The 20787-nt window shown below is 40.8% G+C and overlaps 1 protein-coding gene across 1 annotated transcript; it reads left to right on the top strand.

Moving 5' to 3' along the window:
- The first annotated feature begins 11912 nt into the window (after positions 1-11912).
- Positions 11913-18856, top strand: CXCL13 (C-X-C motif chemokine ligand 13). The gene is made up of 4 exons (XM_074396324.1): positions 11913-12049; positions 13825-13957; positions 17022-17102; positions 17986-18856. The coding sequence occupies exons 1-4, from the start codon at positions 11986-11988 to the stop codon at positions 18020-18022; spliced, it is 315 nt and encodes a 104-aa protein (XP_074252425.1). The 5' UTR covers positions 11913-11985; the 3' UTR covers positions 18023-18856.
- The last annotated feature ends 1931 nt before the right edge of the window (positions 18857-20787 follow it).

A 20787-nucleotide genomic window follows, 5' to 3' on the forward strand; every position in this document is an offset into this window, starting at 1 on the left:
TTCAGAAAAAAAAAACCCCAAAAATAAAAAAGTTTTCCAACCACACACAGGAGGGGTATGGGTAGGGGGAGGTGTCTGTCCATCCAGCCCTGGCCCCCAGCCCATGTGGTTTTGGCAGCAATAAGGGGTGTGGGGTAATGGCCCCTAAAATAAAATGGTGTATGTGTGTATGGGGAAGAAAAGGGTGCAAAGCTGTGGCGGGGAGCAGTGAAGGGGAAGGGACAGACGAGGTCAGTACTGGGCACGCCGAAGGTGGGAGGCCATTTCATAACATTTCTTGTTGATCAAACCACCGTGGACACCTTCTTTGCCCATCAGCAGGACTAGCGTCTTGTCAGTCTTGGTGACAGTGACATTGAAGGTGGGGGCTCCACCGGTGCTCTTGGTACGAAGATCCATGCTAAATTCCTCATCCTGCAGCAGTGAGTCCCGGATAACCGAACACTTCTGGCCCCTAAGCGTCAGCCCGTTCATGTAAAAACTTGACCGGACTTTACCAGTAATTAAGAAATGACATCTGCCTCTTAGCAATACTTCCTGCATGTGCCAGTGTTTGGGGGCTCCAAATTCCAGTGTGACCTGCAAAGAGCACTGGATTTTTAATCAAGGGGGCTGGGTTTGAGTCATGCATGTCTATCTCTGGAGGCTGCCAGAGTGACTCATGCAGAGAAGAGGAGTGAGCTCCTAGCCAACTGGCTTCAAGTGCATGGAGGTCCAGTTTCTCCTTCTGCCCTGAAACCCTGGGTCTACGGAACCATTTTAAGTACCTCAAGTCCAGGGCAAAGGTCCTGGTAGCACCACTTCTCTGGAGTATAGATCACTGGAGCCATTTGTCTCCTCTACAAACAGGGAAAACAATGAAAATAATGAGACAATAGGCTGGTCAGGGAGTCCTGCAATACTTGCATCAAAAGTACACATTTTAGCAGCTTTGTTATTAGAACTATTGGGCATCAACATAGCTCAAAAGCTTCCTTCTGGCCATAATAAAACATTTCATGTCACAAATCTCAGAAACAGTGGCCTGGCTCTGTTGACAGGCAGGTGGGAAGGTCCAATGGTTTGCTGGTGCCCGTGAGGGCCATGGGGCTCATCTTTCCCAAGTCTACATCTGGCGACATCATTTTGATGGTTTGAAATTGTCCATAATCCACATGGACACAGGGAGGGGAACAACACTGGGGCCTGTCAGGGTGGGAGGCTGGGGGAGGGAGAGCACCAGGATAAATAGCTAATACACATGGAGCTTAACACCTATGTAATGGGTTGATAGGTGCAGCAAACCACCACGGCACCTGTTTCCCTATGTAACAAACTTGCACGTCCTGCACATGTATCCTGGAACTTAAAACTGAAAAAAATAATAAAAATTAGAAAAAGAAAATAAGAAAAATAGAGGGGAAAAAAAGAAATTGGCCATGGTAAGAGTATTTAAATCACAGAAATGGATAAATGCCACGAGTCAGAAATTTTTATTTTCCAGAAAGCTGGTTATAAAACATTTCCCAGCACAGCACATCATTTTCAGTTTTACGTGATTTTTTTTTTTTTGCCAATGAAATGAAGTCCCTTGCATATCAGGGAGACAGCATGACCCCCTAGTTCCTATTCACTTAATTTACTACGGACAGCTGCTGTTTTTGAGTTGTCTTCTAAGACCTCTTATGCTACAATTAAGAAAACATGTTGTCTTAGAAAACTTCCACCACTCTGAGACACCTTGAGTAAAAATATTCCTAGTTTGTAGTTTTAAACTCAGGGCCAGGATGTACTGAGTTTAGAAACCCGAGTACATGCACTAAAGGTGCTAAAATTTCAGTACCATAGACCACATCTCTTTTGTACATTGCATATTGCCTGCAAGATAATTTGCTCATCTGAAGGCAAGAACAGAGCAATGGCCATGATTTAGTTCACTTTTGGACCCTAAGTAAAATTGAACCATGCAGGAAGATCAAATAAGCCTTTCTTTGTTTGTGACCCATAGTCACATAGTGTGGCATAAAAGCATGAAAGCCACAGACTTTCAATATAAATGCAGTCATGAAGGTGTATACAACTTTGACCTACTTGCCTATAGGACCTCTGGCCTGCACCCGCAAAGAGTACCCTAGTGAAACAAGACTGTTGGCGATTTTTTGCTCTAGTCTTCTTATCAAAAGCATCACTGCTGTCCTGCTGAGGCTTCCTGTGAGGATGCCGCTCTGTCACCTTGAGCCTTCATAGTCTTGGAGCTGTACTGCTGTCCGCAGAGCAGTTAGAGGGGAGGGCCCTCTCTCCAGTTTTCTATCCCACTTCCTAAGACAATGTCCCCTGGGCTCCAAACAAGCATGCTTGTGTCCAGAGATGTGATCGCACAAAGGCTCCTCAATATGGCATGCAAACACCTCTCCCAGGGGTCAAAACAGTCTTTCAGCTTGGGTAGAAATGGGGAATTAACCACCCCATGCTACTCTCTCTGTTGACCCAATCATACTCAACAAATTGTTACTTTTTACAAACAAAACCAAGTCCCTCTGCATATTACTGAAGCAGATAGAAGGCAGTATAACAAGAAAGACAATGGAATTTTTCCTGTTGTCCCAGAAAGGAGCGATGATCTAAAGCTGATGAGCAAAAACACTAAGAGTGTGTGTCCACTAAGATGATTTTCTAAGTAACCGAAATTGCACATAAAATGGCTTAGGAAAAGGTTTTGTCTTGAGTAAGACCATCTCTGTATCACCTCCCACTTGTTTGTATGGCTATGATGAAAAAGACAACAGGTACCTGTTGGCAAAGGTGTGGAGACAAAGGAATAAAAAAGAAGAAAATGCTGCCATTTGCAAGAACATGAATGAACCCGGAGGAAATTATGCTAAGTAGTATAAGCCAGACACAAAAAGAAGCATCTTGCATGATCCATTTACATGTAAAATCCAAAAGAGTCAAACACATAGAAGCAGAGTAGTGCTTATCAAGGGTGAGAAGGTGAGGGGAATAGAGAAACATTTAAAAAATGATAGATTATTTTAAAACCTTTTTGATTGATTCGCAGAGAATAGTTTGCTGACTGTTAGGTTGAAGTTCTGTAGCCTTCCCAAATAATCATCTAAATCATATTTTTTTAAATGTGTGAATATTTAGGTTTTTCTGTAGGGGCAAAAGGAATGTGTTCATTTTGAATAGAATATTTTTTAATCTTTTTGCATAAACTAAAGCAATATGTCATTTTTTTGAGACAGAGTCTTATTCTGTTGCCAGACTAGAGAGCAATGGTGTGATCTCAGCTCCCTGCAACTTCCACCTCCCAGGCTCAAGCGATTCTCCTGCCTTAGCCTCCCAAATAGTTGGAATTACAGGTACACTCCACCACGCCCAGCTAATTTTTGTATTTTCAGTAGAGATGGGGTTTCATCATGTTGGCCAGGATGGTTTCGAACTCTTGACCTTGTGATCTGCTCGCCTCAGCCTCCCAAAGTGCTGGGATTACAGGCATGATACACCACGCCTGGCCAGCAGCGTGTCATTTTTAAAAAGATCTCCATTCTTTTGGCAAGAAGCTCCTCCATGTGTTGGTTTTGTTGAATGTGGATGTAACATCTGGCATTGATGCAGCCACCCTGTGCCATGAGTGAATCCAGCCTGAGGACAGTTTCCAAAGGCAGGAAGGGGCTGCCTCTTACATGATCCCTGTTTTAAGAGCTACAGTAAGAAGGTCTTTTCTAGACCCCAATTCCTTAGAAAAGTGAATTCTCATGGTTGGCTTAAGATAATAAAGATTCATCCTCAAGAGTCTTGGAATAAGGATGGAGTTGAATATTCAAATTAATAGGGTCTATTAGAATGGTGGAAGTGCACAAATAGCTCTTGGATGGGCAACAGGATCTGCTCTGTGGCCACATTCTATGTCCAAAGCACCAGCAGCAACAAGGCCGACCACCCACAGGGGCTACCAAGAGGCACTTGCCCACCACCAGCACCCCGGTCAGTGTAAGGAGACAATGAGAAGATGAGAGAGCTTTGCAAGATTACCAAGTGTGTGAGAGAATCCCTGCCTTTTCCTTTCTCTTCGGAACTTTGGCAAGCCACTAAAGCAGAAGAGTGCTTGATGTCATTGGAGCTTGGAGAAGGGGAGGCAGGGAGACAAGGGGCTGAGAAAAGTGGTACCACAGAGGCAGCCTGTTTTTCTAGTGTCTGGCAGAGCAAGTCTTCTGTGGGTCATGTGGACACTGCAAGAGATGCCCAGGCTTGCTTGTCTTGCCAGTGTTCCACCTCCGAAAGGACTGGCATAGAGCAAGGTGATCCCAGCAACTAGGGGCTGTGGAGTGTGCCCTGTGGTAGCAGCTGAAGATTTGCAGAAGGGGTTGACTCAGAATCGAGTCTGCCATATTTATTTGCATTGTATTAGGGAGATTCTGCAGAGAGATCCATCATATCCATAAAGTTAACAGACAGCAGTGGGGAGTAACAGGGCTGCGTGGGTACGTCTTGCCATGAAAGATAACCATTCTATCCTTCCACCCCCCATCCCTTCTTCCCTGTCAGTGCCTAGAAGAGGGAAGGGGAAGTATAGAACAACCAGACTATGCTTTTCTCACCCACTCCAAGCCTCTGTAGTCAAAGTTTTCATCTATGTTAGCTGGAAGAGAGAAGAGCTTTGAATCAAATATTGAAATTTATTCAACAAAGAGACAAGACTATTTGAATAACAAAAAGTGTCAAAAAGACGTTATAGAATCTGGAAAGTTCTCAAAAAGATGTTATAGAACCTGGAAGATTCTCATGGGAGAGGCTACACCTCCAGAAAGGGAGAGGCAATATAGTAGAGTGGCAGATTATTGCAAAAAAAAAAAAGTTTCTTCATTATACACTAACACATTGAGACTCCAGAGGGAACACAGTCTACAGGAGGAAGGTGAGGTGTTGCCCAACTCTTAAGCTTTGAAAATATCCATGTCTCATTTTTGGCCCAGCCCACCACATTTTTTTTTTTTTTTTTTTTTTTGAGATGGAATCCCTCCCAGGTTGGAGTGCAATGGTGTGATCTTGGCTCACTGCAACCTCTGCCTCTCAGGTTCAAGCAGTTTTTCCTGCCTCAGCCTCCAGAGTAGCGGGATTACAGGTGGCCACCACTATGCTTGGCTAATTTTTGTACAGTATTTTTAGTAGAGATGGGGTTTCACCATGTTGGCCAGGCTGGTCTCAAACTCCTGACCTCAGGTGATTCACCTGCTTCAGCCTCCCAAAGTGCTGAGATTATAGGCATGAGCCAGCTCCAACGCTATTACTGAAGATAAATAAAAGTAGAGTCTTAGGAGTAGAGCTAGAGGGGAAAACATTAGCAATATCCAGGTACTGCCAATATACCTTGGTATCCATGAGGATTGGTTGCAGGACTCTCGTAGATACCAGAATCTGTAGATGCTCAAGTATCTGATATAAAATGGCATAGTATTTGTATATAATCTGGCACATCCTCCTGTATAGTTTAAATCATCTCTAGATGAGTTATAATACCTAATACAATGTAAATGCTATGTAAATGGTTATATCGTTTAGGGAATAATGACAAGAAAACAATCTGTACATGTTCAGAACGGACACAATCTTTTTCAAATATTTTTGATTCACGGTTGGATGCACAGATGTGGAACCCTATGGATAAGGAAGGCCAACTGTATTCATTTGGAATGTAAATTGGAGTCCTTGCAGAAGATATTCAACCTGTGAACTTCGGGCCCCTAGTGGTGGGCAGAGTGATTGCAAAGAGTGCTCCACTCCACCTGCGAGAACTGGAGTGGACAGCAAAGGGATGAGTCAGGAGAGGAAGTTGGAGAGAGCACCAGGATCCACGAAGGATTTATCCACACAGGGAATGGTGACAAGCCTTTGCAGCACAGCAAAGACACGAAGAGCTTTGTGTTTTGAGAAGATGGCTGTGGCTGCAGCGTGGAAAGTGGATTGGGAGTGGGGATGGAAAAAGAGCAGTTAGCAAGCTATTGCAGTAGCTGGACAATGGTGGCTAGGAATAGTTCCTGGCAGTGAAATGGGAGAAAAGTGGACAAAGTCAAGATATTTTAAGACATTCAAGTGCCTGCTCTTAGAGACCAAATAGCTATGGGGATTAAAGGCAATGAAGGAGTTCAAGATAACTTCCCTGGTTTCTAAGCAAGTTTTTTGAGCAACTCGGTGAATGATGATACCATTTGCTAAGACTTGGAATATTGGAGATAGAGCAGGTTTTGAGGACACTAAGTTCAGTTTGGGAATATGATTAGTTAGAAGTGTCTAGGAGGCCTCTATGAAGAAATGACCAGTAAGTAGGCTATTGAGTAGATAGATACCAATGTAAGTGGACTTAAATGTAAACTTGAAGGCCTGGGAAGAGACCCACATGCCTAGGGAGAGAGTACACAATGAGAGGAGGAGCAGAATAACTAGTTAGATGAAGAGTAGAAAAAAAGCAAAGCAATATGAGACTGAGAAGATTTCTTGCAGGCACCTGAGGTTTGAGGATTAGCAGATATTAAGGGAACAAAGCGATATGCCAAAAACTTTCAAAATTGCATAAGGGTTCTCTTGCTGGAAAATGACTCTTATTTATAATGTTCAGTCTCTATTCATGGTTATAAATATCTGCTGAATGAAAAAAGCAGATGATGATTTATTATCTAAATGACATATGATTATATATGATGACATATGATTACATTATAGAATCAGTACAGGAGAAGCAAGATGAGTATTTTACTAATGCATACTGCATGCACCATGCTTTAAAAGCAGAAGCAGAATTGCTTGATCACTTTGACATTGGCATGTGGGGGCTTCACTGTTCTCAGAAATCTTTCTAATCACAGAAGTTTCAAGCCCAGCCACTGCTGAGGCCTAATGTGATCTCATGCCAGAGGACCAATGTGCAATCTGATTTTGCAACCTCAGGAATAAAAAGTTGGATTTGGGCAAGAATTTGTTGGATTATTTCAGATTTTTAGGGGTTTTTTCTCCCCTCCTTTATTAATGTTTCAGCCTAATCAAAAATCTCAAATCTCACAATATTTTTAAAGCAATAAGCCAAATCAAATAAATGATTTGAATGTTGAAATAATGCAACACAGCCCTTCTGATCAACACACAGGCAGGGTTTCCTTTACCTGAGGATAGACCTTTCCCTTTCAGCAAACTGTTTCTGAAAGTAATGCTGCCACCTAGCAGTCTCTTGGGGAATCACCACCCTAAGAGGTTACAGCTTTCGGTACACGTTTGAGGTTTGTATGGGATTCCCTGTATTTAAGTTGGGTTTGAATTAAATTACCTTTGAAAAATGCCTTTCTGCAGGTATAGGTCTTGAAATCAAGGTGTGACAAAAAATAGGTTGTTGAAAGCAGCTCGCTCAAGATGAAAATGATGGCAAAAGGCACAGGGTTTGCATTGTCCAGACTCATCCAATTGCACACAATGAATATGTGAGTTCTTTTTATATCAATTATTCCTCAGTAAGCTGTTTTAAAAGTAGTAAAAGAAAAAGTAACTGATTACAAAAAAAAAACACCCCCCTGTGTAAAACTTCAGTGTATTTGTACGAAACACAAACCTCTACAAGTATCTTCTGAGGAGAGTAGGCAAAAACAAAGTGCGGATATCAGTGTCAAAGAACAGCTCTTCAACCAGAGAACTCTAGTCATAAACTCAACGTATCACCTATGTGCCCAATGGAAACCTAAGTGACATTTTAATTCACATCAGGAGCTTCATTTGCAAGCTAAGCAAAGTTGCTTTTTTACGTACTTTACATTTTTGTGTTTTCACAAAGGTTAAAAAAACCCAGCTAACATTTATTGAAGTGTTTGCTATTTGCCCACTACTGAATAAAGCATTTTCCAAGCACTGTTATGTGACCTACACAATCCCCTGAGATGGTGTTACTGATACTAGTGGCTTGGGGAAGTTATCAACGCAAAGAAACGTTGAAATCAGGATACAAACCCAGCCAGTCTGATTTCAGAGCCTGAGATCTCACCCCCAAGGTTATAATACTTTTCTATTGTGCTGAAAGTTATGTGGAAGCAAACAGATGTCAGATGTTCAGCAGGTTAAAACATGTGTTAGCAGGATACAGTAACTTTCTATTTTCTAGTTGAGTGGCATGAGAGAAAATGTTCTCAATTTTGTCACAGTGACATTTGTCTTATGTCCTACCACAAACTACTTTGAAAGTAAAAGGATTTTATTCTTTTAATCACTGTGAAACTCTACCGTTAACCCGCTGTTCAATACATGTTGACTACCTAGATTGTCAGATGCTTTGGCCAGTTATGCCATCTCATTGTTTTAATGACAGTTCGCTTTTTGATATCTTGAGAGTTTCCTTCTTGTGACTGCTCTGTACTTAGATGTCAGTGATCTAGAGTGGATTTGTCCTGTCCACTTTCACTAAAATATCTACTGTATCTGTGCATCATTTTCTAAGGAAATGACTTGTCCAAACATATCTCTGAAGATAATTTGAATATGATTAATATATTTATCCAGAAATAGCATCTCACAGCAAACTATGTAGCTTATGTTAGACCAGGCCTGTGCATTCAAACCACCTGGGAATCTTGTTAGAATGCAGGATCTGAGATTCTACATTTTAAACTAGCTCTCGGGTGAAGTTGACGATGCCAGTCCTTGGATCACAATTTAAGTACCAAGGTACTAAATTATCCGGTTATTCTTGAGTCTGGAAAGAAAATCTGATTTGATTCCAAAGTGAAACAAAAAAATCTTCCCCATAATTTTCTCATTTTCTTTATCTGATGATAAAATCAGGTTTGTTATAAACCAAGTTATATATTCTATGTAACCAAGTTATATATTCTAGGTATATATACCCTAAATGAGGGTATCTATAAAAGCCATTTTAAAAACAAATTGTTTCCATTTGAGTTTTAAATCTATTTGTTTAAATACCTTTTTTCTTGGCTTCAGAGTTTTTGAAATTTATACCCCTACCATAAGATGGTATCATGGAGTGTTGGTCTTGAAACTTCTAGAATCGTCTGGCTATCAGAGAGATGCCCAACTTCCAGCCCCATCTTGGGGCTGACATGGATAAGGCTTCTTGATCCAAATAAGCTAAATTCAGAACTCTGGGCATTAAAGAAACTAAAATCAGATTTTAGAATTGTTCTGGAATTAGTTCCTTAACTTGGTGGCACTATTTTTAATAGCAGCCAATCTAAATCAAGTTTCCTAGGTTTATTCAGAGCCTTCTTTCAGGTACCTTCGTCCCTACACTCTCTCAGTTCTTGTCGGCATCACTCTTGGTTTTTTGCTCTCACAAGAAAATACATAGTACTTAGAGGTAAAATTAAAATGAGTCTCAAGATCATATCACACAAGAGTAAAATGAATTAGACATTTTATGAAATTGACCGTTTTCAAAAACAGGAATGTTATTGCTTACCCACTCAATATAAGTGACTAGAATAATGTTATTCAGTCTAGGAATGTATTAATAGAAGAATAGTGCTAAGACAAAGGACGTAATGGACTTCCTCTAGCTTGTATTCACAAAGCCATACTTGGGGTAGTATAATGTTCAGATGTGTGCATGTAAGTATATGCATGTCTGTAGCTGTGAGTCAGAGACGGTGACGGGGAAGCAAAAGGGAAGGTAGTTATAATTTATAAGGAAAAATGGAAAAGATCAACAGGTTTCAAAAAGGTAAACCAAGATGGTGAGTGAGTTTCAAACTTATAAATTCAAAGAAATAGGGATATTTATTTTTGAAGTGAGTTTTGGAGTAGAAGTTAGTAAGATCTTTTATGGGTGGATGGATGGATGGATGGATGGATTGAAAAGTTAAATTCCTAAACACCTTATGTTGAGATATCTACAAGCAATGAAGCAGCTTTTTTTTTCCTGAGCAGATTAGGTAGTTAGACAGACAGGCAGGCTATTTATTGAATACATTCTACATGCCAGTACTCAGCTGAACACTCTACATATAAGCTTTCATTCTCTGAACGATCCTTTGGAATTCATATTTTTATATTATCCTCATGTGGAAAGTGGTAAATATGAGGCATAGAGAAATTAGTGACCCGTCCAAAGTCATTGCCAGCGTGAGCTCACACTTTGTGCTGTTAACCTCTAGTTTATAACCCTGAGTGACACTCAGAGGTACCCTACTCAACTCTCCCTTAAAGAAATAACTTGCTGGCCAGTGGCAAGGAGTGCAGTTAGCTGACAGCCTCCACTGATAACTTCCTCAGGCTCTGCTTCAGCTTTCAACCAGAGACCGTGCTGTTTCTGAAGACGCCCAGCTAAGGACCGAGCATGGCAGGGGTAGCAGAGTACAGACATTTCTGCCCACTGTGGACCCCTCTAATAAACAGTCTTTTCACTGGAGCTCCCAGTGAGTTGTTGTAGACTTTGTCAAATCAGCATTGCAATCTGAGGCTCCCTCTGCCCGATTCTGCCTCTTTCCTCCTTCTATCACAGGAGTTGTTCTGAATAACTTTCTTTTATTCCAATGTCTATCTCAGCATCTGCTTTGCAGAGGACGCGTCTAACACATCCTACCTTCATATATTTGGATTGTCATCTCATACGAGAGTGTTTAGAATTGTTTTGTGTTGTGATTAGGGGTTGAATTTTGTCCTAATTCAACCCCTTATCACAACACAAGCATAAGCAAACTACTAGGGAAGCAGCTTTCACATATGTATAAGGAAGAAATTCCTAACCACTAGAATGGCCAAACAGTAGAATGGGCTGCCTCAAGATGGATGAGAGCCCTATCACTGTGTTCAGGACGCCTGGAGAACTGCGTTTGTGTGACCATTGTGTGGCATTCCCACTCCTCCGCCTTCACCCCCATACGTACTGGAGCACCTGGGATGCTAGACATTCACAATGCCAACTGATTAGCAAAAAAACAAATTATTCAGGAAATCATGCCAAGAAGCCCAGACCTCTGATTTCTTAGCAGTTCAGTGGGTTTGGTTTGATACATCATCCTTGTCTACTTCCAGCACAATTTAGTGGTACTCTAGGCCAGTATCTAGACTAGCCACTGTCGATCTACTTTTAATCAAAGAGCTCCCAGAAAATGAAATAGGCTGTGAGCTGATTGTCCCCATGGACTAGATGGTGGGATCAATACCAAATTTCACATATGCTTATGTCGAACGGATTGTAATATGGAGTTCAGCCTCTATTATAGTTCTAATGACTCCCTCCCCCGCCACATAGTTCTCAAGCTCATGGACTTGCACATGACAGCCAGAGAGATTTTCTTCCTTAAGGCTGTTGTCTTCCTCCCTGCATGCAGACGCAGGCACACAAAGGAGGGAACACCAACTGCCCCCTCTAAGAATTCCGTGATGGTCAGATTATATAAGTAATCATATATTCCAGATAGTAAAATAAGAGATGGAAACGACTGGTAGGATAATCAATAGCATAATCAGCATTAGGATCTTTATATAAAGAGACATTCATTTGGTGTGCAAATATTTACTGAGCACCTACCGAAGGCTGGAATCCCTTCCAGATGCTATGGATGTGATGTGCTCGATGGAGTCCCCAGTGTCGTGGAGTACATATCGAATGCCACTGAGAAACCTGGCTCACCCTGCACTGAGAGAAGCAATCAAAGCCACCATCACCAATAGCGCTGCTAAAGACAGTGCCTCGGAGCTTCCAAACTGATAGATTTTCCTTTCTCCCCACCCTCAGATTTCTCCAGCATCTCTGGCACTTAGAGTTCACGTTTTCAAGAAATATTTTATTATAGTGCTCTGAAACAAATCTATAAAGTTTGCAAGAGAAGTTTTTTAAAAAGCAAGCTCAGCAATATTTGGGGGCTTTTAAAACTGATGATGCAGCTGACCTACTGGAGACAAAGGCAGTGGGAGGGCCCTTACTGGTATAAATAAACAGGAGTCTCTGGTACTGCAAACCCACAGCCTGGACTCAGAGCTCAAGTCTGAACTCTACCTCCAGACAGAATGAATTTCATCTTGGCATCTCTGCTTCTCATGCTGCTGGTCAGCAGCCTTTCCCCAGTTCAAGGTGAGAACTTTCACTTATGTTTTACTGTTTGTTGAACAGAAATAGTCTTTAACCACTTCAATTTTCTTTCAATTACAAATTGCAGGGAAGTCCAACTAAAGGGAGGGAAAGACTGCTCTGTTGCTTCTAGATTTCTCAAAGTAAGGTGTTTAGGAATTTAACTCTTCAAAACTGGAAATATTTATCAGATTTTTATTCATAGGAAAAAGAGATACCGGAAGTCCAATATCCATGCAAATTATACTGGCTTATATATTCCTGGCCTTTTTCAGATTCAGCTCCTGCTATACATAATTCTTTACATGTAGCTCTTCTTTGTTCTGCCTCTCAAAGTTACCCACTCTGACCAATCCCTATATAGGATTTAAAGATTATTAAACTCTACTGGTCTCTTGCAGTGAACATGCTTCATCCAATTCCAAATGGTTAGATCTGATGTCAGGTACACCATTGTCAGTACACCAGGGGTATTTACACACATTTTGCAAAGAAGCAGACTTCCAAGGCTAAGTGGGCGGCTATCTTTGTGTAAGTAGATAAATATCTAGTTGAAGTAGTAAGTTTGTATGTGGTTGTAGGAATGGATACATGTACAAAAAGAAGGCTTCTGTTCAGGTTTAGAAGACCAGGTTTTTGTTATTAAAACACAGAGGGTTTCTCCCCCAGTTTTAATTTTGCTTCACATGTTATTTTCACTCTTCAAGACTCTAACTTCTTGCATCCTCCATGAGGCTTTCCCAGGGCTCCTGGCAGAGGCAGCTTTTAGTACATCCTTTGTTCTTAGTGCGCAGGTCAGATGTTGCATGCAATACAACCTTCCGTAGCATTTTAGTTTTTGTTTGCTTGTTTCCCCTACTAAACTGTACACATCTTAAGAGTTGAGCCTTTTTATTTGTAAATGCATGTCAAGCACTATAGTAGGCTGGAGAGAAAATATCTGATAAATGTTTGCTTAGATTTCATTAGATTCTGTTAAAACTCATGAGATGGGTACTCATGGTACCCATCCAGTATTAATCACTTTTGTTAAATTAAAAGAGTTTTGCATTTTTATGATTGTCTTTTGTTTGGTAATAATTTGTAACCCAGATGGAGGGGCCAACATATTCAACAAAAATATCTGTGGCATTTTCTGAGAGGGAAGGGGAGGATGGCAGAGAGTCTGATAGAGAAAACTCTGTTCCAGCATGTTATTGCTCCCAGGACTTTAGAGCCAGGTCATGTGCTCGGTTTCTATGTGTTGGGAGGGAAGATGATCCATTGATTTTATATTGCATTAATTATAACTGAGTTGTATGTAAGTCCCTACAGAGGCTGTTCTCAAATTTTATTATGTGGACAATCACCTGAGTACAAAGATAATGCTATCACAAATTTCAAAAAGTGCTGTGTTTTTTTAAAAGCGAATTTTTGTTTTGTTTTGCTTTATTTGTTTGTTTTTTGAGATGGGGTCTCCCTTTCTTGCTCAAGCTGGTCTCAAACTCCTGGGCTCAAGTAATCCTCCCACCTTGGCCTCCCAAAGTGCTGGGATTACAGGTATAAACGGCCATGCCTGGTCTAAAAGCTAATTTTATTTTTAATGTTTTGGTAGAAAACATTTGAAAATACTCAAGCCAGGACAAGCAGAAATATACAAACAAAAGGCATATGAGTGGAAGCACTGACTTAGAACTTTTAAATCTTCAAACGTACAGTATGAAAGTTTAATTACTAAATTAAATTCTAGTTATGAATTACATGCCAATGGATTAAAATAACTGATTCTGTGTTTACAGGTGTTCTGGAGGTCCATAACACAAACTTGAGGTGTAAATGTGTCCAAGAGACCTCAGCCATTATCCCCCCACGCCTCATTGATCGAATTCAAATCTTTCCCCGTGGGCATGGTTGTCCAAGGAAAGAAATCATGTAAGTTTCAAAAATAAATAAATAAATAAATACAATTTCTTTTTCCCAATGAAATTTGATCAAATGTTACCATACATTAGTCTTACTCAAGAATGTCAAAGAGATTTACTTTAGTGTTGCTAAAAATTATCAAACTAATAATGAGAATTGGAGCTTACTTTGCAGCAGCCCTGAGCTAAGTGCTTCACATGCACATACTCATCTTATTTATTCAACCACTTTATTAAGGCAAGTTTATTGTTCCTTACATGCTGAGTGTTGAGATTCACTCGGGGTGGTTGGCGAAATATTACAGAAAATATTGAAGATATAGTAGGGAAAGTTATAGTTTAGTCTCAAACCTTTTGGAAGTCCAAAAGGTTTTATTGGGCAGGCCAAAGGTGGCCAGCCAGTCCATTAAGTTAGGGAGAGATAGAGATAATCAAAGGCCTTACCCCATACTCATGTCTCTCCACTCTGTTTACGCATGTTAATTTTGTGCTGGCAAATTCCACTTTGATCTTTCTCCTCTCCCAAGAAGATCAACGGGGAATCGCCTGTTAATAGCAATTACTCTGGGCCCCAAAACCTAAAGCCTTTGTCAGTCATAAAACCATTCTCTTCATTCTCTTAACCATGTTGATTACCTACAAGTGTGTTAACTTAGAACCTCTGTTATGAATAAAAGTGTGGACAGACAGAGGGTCTAGGTCGATTGGTTGCATTTCGCCCTCTGAAAGCTGCGATGGCCAGCCCTAGCCCACTTGAAACACTGTAATGGTGAGAGAGTACATTCATTCCTCTGTCGTTGAGTCAGGGTCTGCAGGTAAGACTTCTGCAGCGGTGGGAATCCCATCTCAGCTGAGGCTTAGGAAGGTTAACTAACTGCTTGAGACATACCATCAGAAAGGGTTAGAAAGCCAGGACCACACTCACATTTTCCCCATTCCAAAGCCTCTTGTTCACAGCACCTTGAAGTATTAGGCACAGCATCTTTCACAGGGCATCCCTGACTTGGCATTCATTAGTATCTCTTCCCATGGACTTCTTTAGATTTTTGCAGTGTTTGTGAGCAGCTACTTTTTGTTTGTCACATTTTGTTACCAGTGCTTGGGGACTTGGACCAGTTGAAACATGGGATATCAAAAGTGCATATGGAAATTTTTCACTAAAAAGGCATTGTATGTTTCACTAAAAAGGCATTTCACTAATGTCATTAACAATAAAAGTTCTAACTACACTACAATTATTGCCCTCAAACTTAGAGATGTGAGGTCTAGCTATGACCTATTTGGGAGCAGTTCCTCGGCTGTTTAGAAAACTGGGACCCCTTTCTTTTAATTCCATTTCCTCTGTCATGGCTCAAGTCTCTTGCCTCTCAATCAAGGAAGGTAATGCACCTTAATTTTCTCTGCTTTCACTTTGATTGTTTTGAAATGACTAAAATCTGATTTCACATCTTTTCATCAAATTCTGCATTTCTGAATTTTAGCCAGATAGAGAAATGAAAGTTTCAAATTATTATGAGAAATTCATGCCAGTCAGAGGTGAAAATACTGTGAGTCCAGAGGGTCAGAAATGCCTGGTGTGTTATTATTCCATCATGAACTCAGAAACCTAATTGGAAATGTATTCCTGAAAACCCACCTGTTTCATACCCTCTCATCTCTCCAAGATTCGCTTGCAAAGGCGGAGTTTCAAAGTTAATTGGATGGATTCTTGCTGTTTGTCTTTTTTGTTTTGTTTGGGGTTTTGGGGTTTTTTTTGTTTGTTGTATTTTTCTTTTCTTTTCTTTTCTTTTTTTGAGACAGAATCTCTCTGCTGCTGGAGTGTAGTGGCACAATCATGGCTCACAGCAGCCTCAACCTCCTGGGTTCAAACAAGTCTCCCTCCTCAGCCTCCTGAGTAGCTGGGACTACAGGTACACACCACCATGCCCAGCTAGTTTTTTTATTTTTGTAGAGAGGGGGTCTCATTAAGTTGCCCGGGCTAGTCTTGAACTCCTGGTCTCAAGAAATCCACCCACCTCACCCTCCCAAAGTGTGGAATTACAGGCATGAGCTAACATGACGGTGGCTGTTCGTCATTTTATAGCTAAGATAAATGATATATCAGGAAATTGTGTTTTGTTTGAGTTCACACCAATAGACGGTAGGAGTCTCCCAGTTTTCTGCTGCCTAAGAGACCTCACTTTTCCACTGCAGATAAAGCATTTAACACTATGTCTAGCACTTAGTAACCACTCAGGTCCTGCTCATGAAAAACAGTAACTAAAAATGTGGGTTCTGAATCCTGCTGTATCATGTATTTGTTGTGATATATACAATATACAATCTTGATATACAATCTTGAACAAGTTATTTAAATTCTGTAAGCCTTAAGTTCATCATCAGAAGGTAAGAAAATAATAGTTTCTCCAGCAAAGGATTTTTGAAAAATGAATTGAAATAATCCATGTTACCTGCTAAGCATAGTGCCTGGTGTGTTATAAGTACTTGATAAATATTAACTATTAACTATCATTGCCACTTTTGCTATTGCTTAATATCTTAGAGCAGGAAAAATCTTAGTGGTAATTTGACAAAATGCAGATGTCACTCCAAGCAATCTGCTCTGCAGCATGCCCCCTGTGTGAAATTGCACTGATTTTTTTTTTTCCAGTGAAATTCAGGTTCTCAAGAGAGTGTTTTCTATAGCTTATTCTGTTCTCCCAAATGCAATGCAACAGATAAGCACATTCTAAAGATATTGTGATATAACTTCAGAAGTGAGCCAATCTTGGAGTCAACCATTTGGTTGTTCTCCAACACACGTAAAGGTTATCAACAAAACACTAACCTCTGACATGTGAGGCTCTCTTAGCTTTGGATTCAACCCCATCAGCTCACACATGCTGGTCCACAAATGCTTGTTTTCTTACTCCTCTGACCCCATGCTGCAAATCACCTATTCCAGATCCAAAACTGCGTAGCTCCAATTTCACTCCATCTAGGAATAAATATTTTCATACCCAACTCTTTTCTTTATTAAGCATAGGATCGACTAAAATATGACACTGTGTTATTTAATTTTTATTTTCCCCCAGAATCTGGAAGAAGAACAAGTCAGTTGTGTGCCTGAACACTCAAGCTGAATGGATACAAAAAATAATGGAAATGTTGAAAAAGTAAGTCAGGCATAACAAGGGCTTTCAGATTCCAACTTGTACTGAAGAGTTTCCCTTTCCTGGGCAGTCAAAATAGGGAACCAGTGTGAACTTATGAGGAGCTCCTAATGTAACTTGGGGAGGGGCATCACAAAGACGCTCCCAGCTCCATCCCAGTTGGAAAAGGTTCTTGGCTTTTACCTGTTAATAACCCCAAGAATGGGGAAACTGGCCGGAGGTACAGTGAGTTTGCCATTCAAATAAATATCATGGACCCAAAGAGTTTTGCGGAAAGTGCTTTATTAGAGAGAGGGAGAGAAAGACTGCTCCCATGCTGCTGTGGGAGGGGATCCAGAGAAGGAATCCGTACAGGGAGGGAGCAGCAGGATTTTTAACCCTTGAGTTATTCCCTCCCCATTCATGTTCTCGTCCAATGAGAGGAGTTCTTTCAAACTTCCTCTGGAGTGATTCATCTTTGACTCTGATACCAGATTGGCTACTTGGTCCAAGCAGAGCCCCCTCCTCCCAGAGCTTTCCGTGGGCTTTTTGGACAAAGGAGCCCATCTGGGTTTCTCTGCCTAGCCCCAGCGCAGGCAACCCAGACAAAGAACTTCTTTTATGTTTCCGATGGAGCCGGAGCTGAGAAACTCCTGCCTTTGAAACTACGCCCCTCGCAGACCCAGGAAGAAAAGTTTTTCTTTAACACAGTCTCTCACTAAAACAAATGGCTGTTTTCCATCATTATTGCTTGTCAGATGGAGTAGGGGTAGCTCATTCCAGCAGCTCAGTAAACTAAATTAGAAGCCGGTATGCATGACAGTCCTTACCTGGTATCTCCAGACAAAGCCACAGTTTCCTGTGTTTCTCTAAATATGACAATTTTGTTTTTGTTTCTGCTTCACAGAAAAAAGGATTCCAACTCTACCACTTCCAGTGTTTAAGAGAAGATTCCCCGATGGTGATATTTCCGCTAAGAACATCTGCATTCTTCCCTTATCCCTGCTCTGGATTTTACTTTTGCGCTTAGTTGAATCTTTTCCAGGAAAAAGAACTTCCCCATGCAAATGACCATGAGACTATATGTAAAAATAACCTTTAGAAACTGACGGGGCAGACTCAAGCTTCTTTACTCACAGCACCCTATGTACTTGGAGTTTGCATTCTTATCCATTAGGGAGGAAAGTTTTTTTGAAAGTAGTCATTCAGTTGTCAATAATATAGGGTAATTTTGATAAAAATACTTGTGTAATGTTAAAAATTTCTTAGAAAATAATGCGATGAGAATTTAAGCCTCAAATTTGAACATGTGGCTTGAATTAAGAAGAAAATTATGGCATATATTTCAATCATTTTACGTGCTAAGAAAAGTAGGCTTCCATAAGAGACTCAAAAAGCTCCCTGGGAGACGGATGAACCTCAGCCTGTCAAGAGGCAAAGGAATCCACGTAGTAGATATCCTCTGCTTAAAAACTCACTGTGGAAGAGAATTAGGTCCTTCTACTTTTAAAGAGTTCCTTTATAACATTTACTGTCTCAGATTAATAGCATTCAAAGATCCCCAGACTTCACAGAATACTCAGGAAAAGCATTTAAAGAGTGATGTACACATGTATTCTTTTACACATTTGCCTTGACAAACTTCCTTTACTCAAATCTTTTGCACTGACTTTTTTTTTTTTTTTTGGTGGGTGGGGCTCTGGTATCAAATTCTTTGATGATTGCTATAAATCTAATGATATTCAATAAAGTTGAGCAAAAGCAAATATTTTACTTAATTATAAGCAATGAGCAATTTATTCTTTCTTTTTTTTTTTTTTCTTGAGACAAAGTCTTACTATGTCACTCAAGCTAGAGGGCAGTGACACAATCATGGCTCACTGCAGCCTCAACCTCCCAGGCTCAAGCAATTCTCCCACCTCAGCCTCTCCAGTAGTTGGGACTTCAGGCACACACCACCACACTCAGCTAATTTTTGTATTTTTTGTAGAGACGGGGTTTCACCATGTGACCCAGGCTGTGATCAATTCATTCTTGTCATAGCATCTACTCAATTTTAGACATTCTCTAGTTCTTCATAAAGATAGATAGGATTTTATGAGGTTAATTTTTCTCTTATTTCACTTGTCTTTTACAGATGGTCTAAAATCATTTGGCAAAGAGTGAGTGAAGTTATTCCTGATATTAACACAGTGGGAAATACTTGGCTATGAGGGCCTCTTCCCTCTAATGTTACCTACCACATATTAACCGTGATTTCCTTCAGACTTCGTCCTCTTATCAAACCCATTTTCACTGTGTCATATTGACTCTTGAAGTCACCAATGTTTCATTTGACAGTTTTGCATTCAGTTGACCAACAGACAAAGACACTTGAACTCTGTTCCCAATCTGCCACTGGCATCAGCCTGGCTGTCCCACCACGCTACTGAGCTCCACTGCCTGTTTGCCCCCCCACTTACCAGCTGCTTTAGGGGGTCTGCTCCCAGTTCACCCAGGTTTTAAGCTATCTCTGACTCCCTCTTTCACTTTTTTTAATTTTTTGATTTATTTTTATTTTATTAAATAATTTATTGGGAGAAAATTAAAAGCACCTATAACTACTATATTTTCTGTTGTCTAAAATTCAATGTCTTTTAAATTGCAAACACACACACACACAGAGGGCTGATACAACGTCATTAAGATCCTGCCTTGTAGCATTTTCAGACTCCAATGTTTAGACGTCAGGAATCATTTCATTCTCTAATTTGATTTTGGTCTCCTTGGAAAATGTAGTTAGACAAATATTTAGAAGACTCAAATAAGAAATACCGCTATTTCACATGAAGCATCTACTGTTAACACCCCCACTTGAGACACAGTGGTTAAGTCATTTGCTCATGAGACCCCGCCTCTACAAAAAACAGAAAACAAAAAACGACAACCAAAAAAAACCTAGCTAGACATGGTCGTGTGCACCTATACTCCCAGCTACTCAGGAGGCTGAGGAGGGAGGCTTGCTTAAGCCCAGGAGGTTGTGGCTGCAGCGACTAAATGACAGGCCAGCATTAAAATCCAGGCAGTGTGGCACCAGAATCCATGTGTCTAACTACTGTACCGTGCTGACCCCATAGGAGGTTGGGATCATCAGTAGAAACTGAGGCAAGTACTTGCCCCAAATCATATAACTAGCAAAAGGCAAATCAGAATTCAAACTCAGGGCCATCTGACTCCTAAGCAAATGCTCCTCATCACCTCACTAGACTGCCTAAAACTTTATCTTCCCTAAATGTATTTCTTACTTAAACCTCTTTGGCTCCGCTCGTGTTCAGGGCCAATCAGAACCAGGGGAAGAGTGGGGGCTCCAGGACGTTGAGGCCTTTGCTGGGTTGACACGTTCATCCTGTATTGTCCAATCCCAGGGGGGTCTGGGCAGCCGATGGGTGGCGTGAAGGCAGTGGGCCAATGTGGAAAGTGAGAGAAAAGCGGGGCAAGTGAGGGTTTCAAAACTCGCTTTTCTTACCGCACCAGCACCCATTCCTCAAAAGTCAGAGTGGATTTGGGGATATTCAGCCTGATCTGGGACAGGGAGCTGAACTTACAGATGCAGAAAACTTGTGGAGCCAATTCCTGGAGTGTCTGGGGAAAGGTGGGCTTTTGCAGATCTGAGTGGGTATGGCTCTGTAAAGAAAGACTTGTGAAACAGTAAGGCAGAATTCAGGTGATA

The sequence above is a fragment of the Saimiri boliviensis genome, chromosome 3 (assembly GCF_048565385.1).
Source record: "Saimiri boliviensis isolate mSaiBol1 chromosome 3, mSaiBol1.pri, whole genome shotgun sequence".
Lineage (NCBI taxonomy): Eukaryota > Metazoa > Chordata > Mammalia > Primates > Cebidae > Saimiri > Saimiri boliviensis.

Coding starts and splice junctions, on each gene's coding strand:
- CXCL13 (XM_074396324.1), top strand. CDS start 11,986: ATGAATTTCATCTTGGCATCTCTGCTTCTCATGCTGCTGGTCAGCAGC. Junction 12,050..13,824: donor CAGCCTTTCCCCAGTTCAAG/GTGAGAACTTTC, acceptor CTGTGTTTACAG/GTGTTCTGGAGGTCCATAAC. Junction 13,958..17,021: donor TGTCCAAGGAAAGAAATCAT/GTAAGTTTCAAA, acceptor ATTTTCCCCCAG/AATCTGGAAGAAGAACAAGT.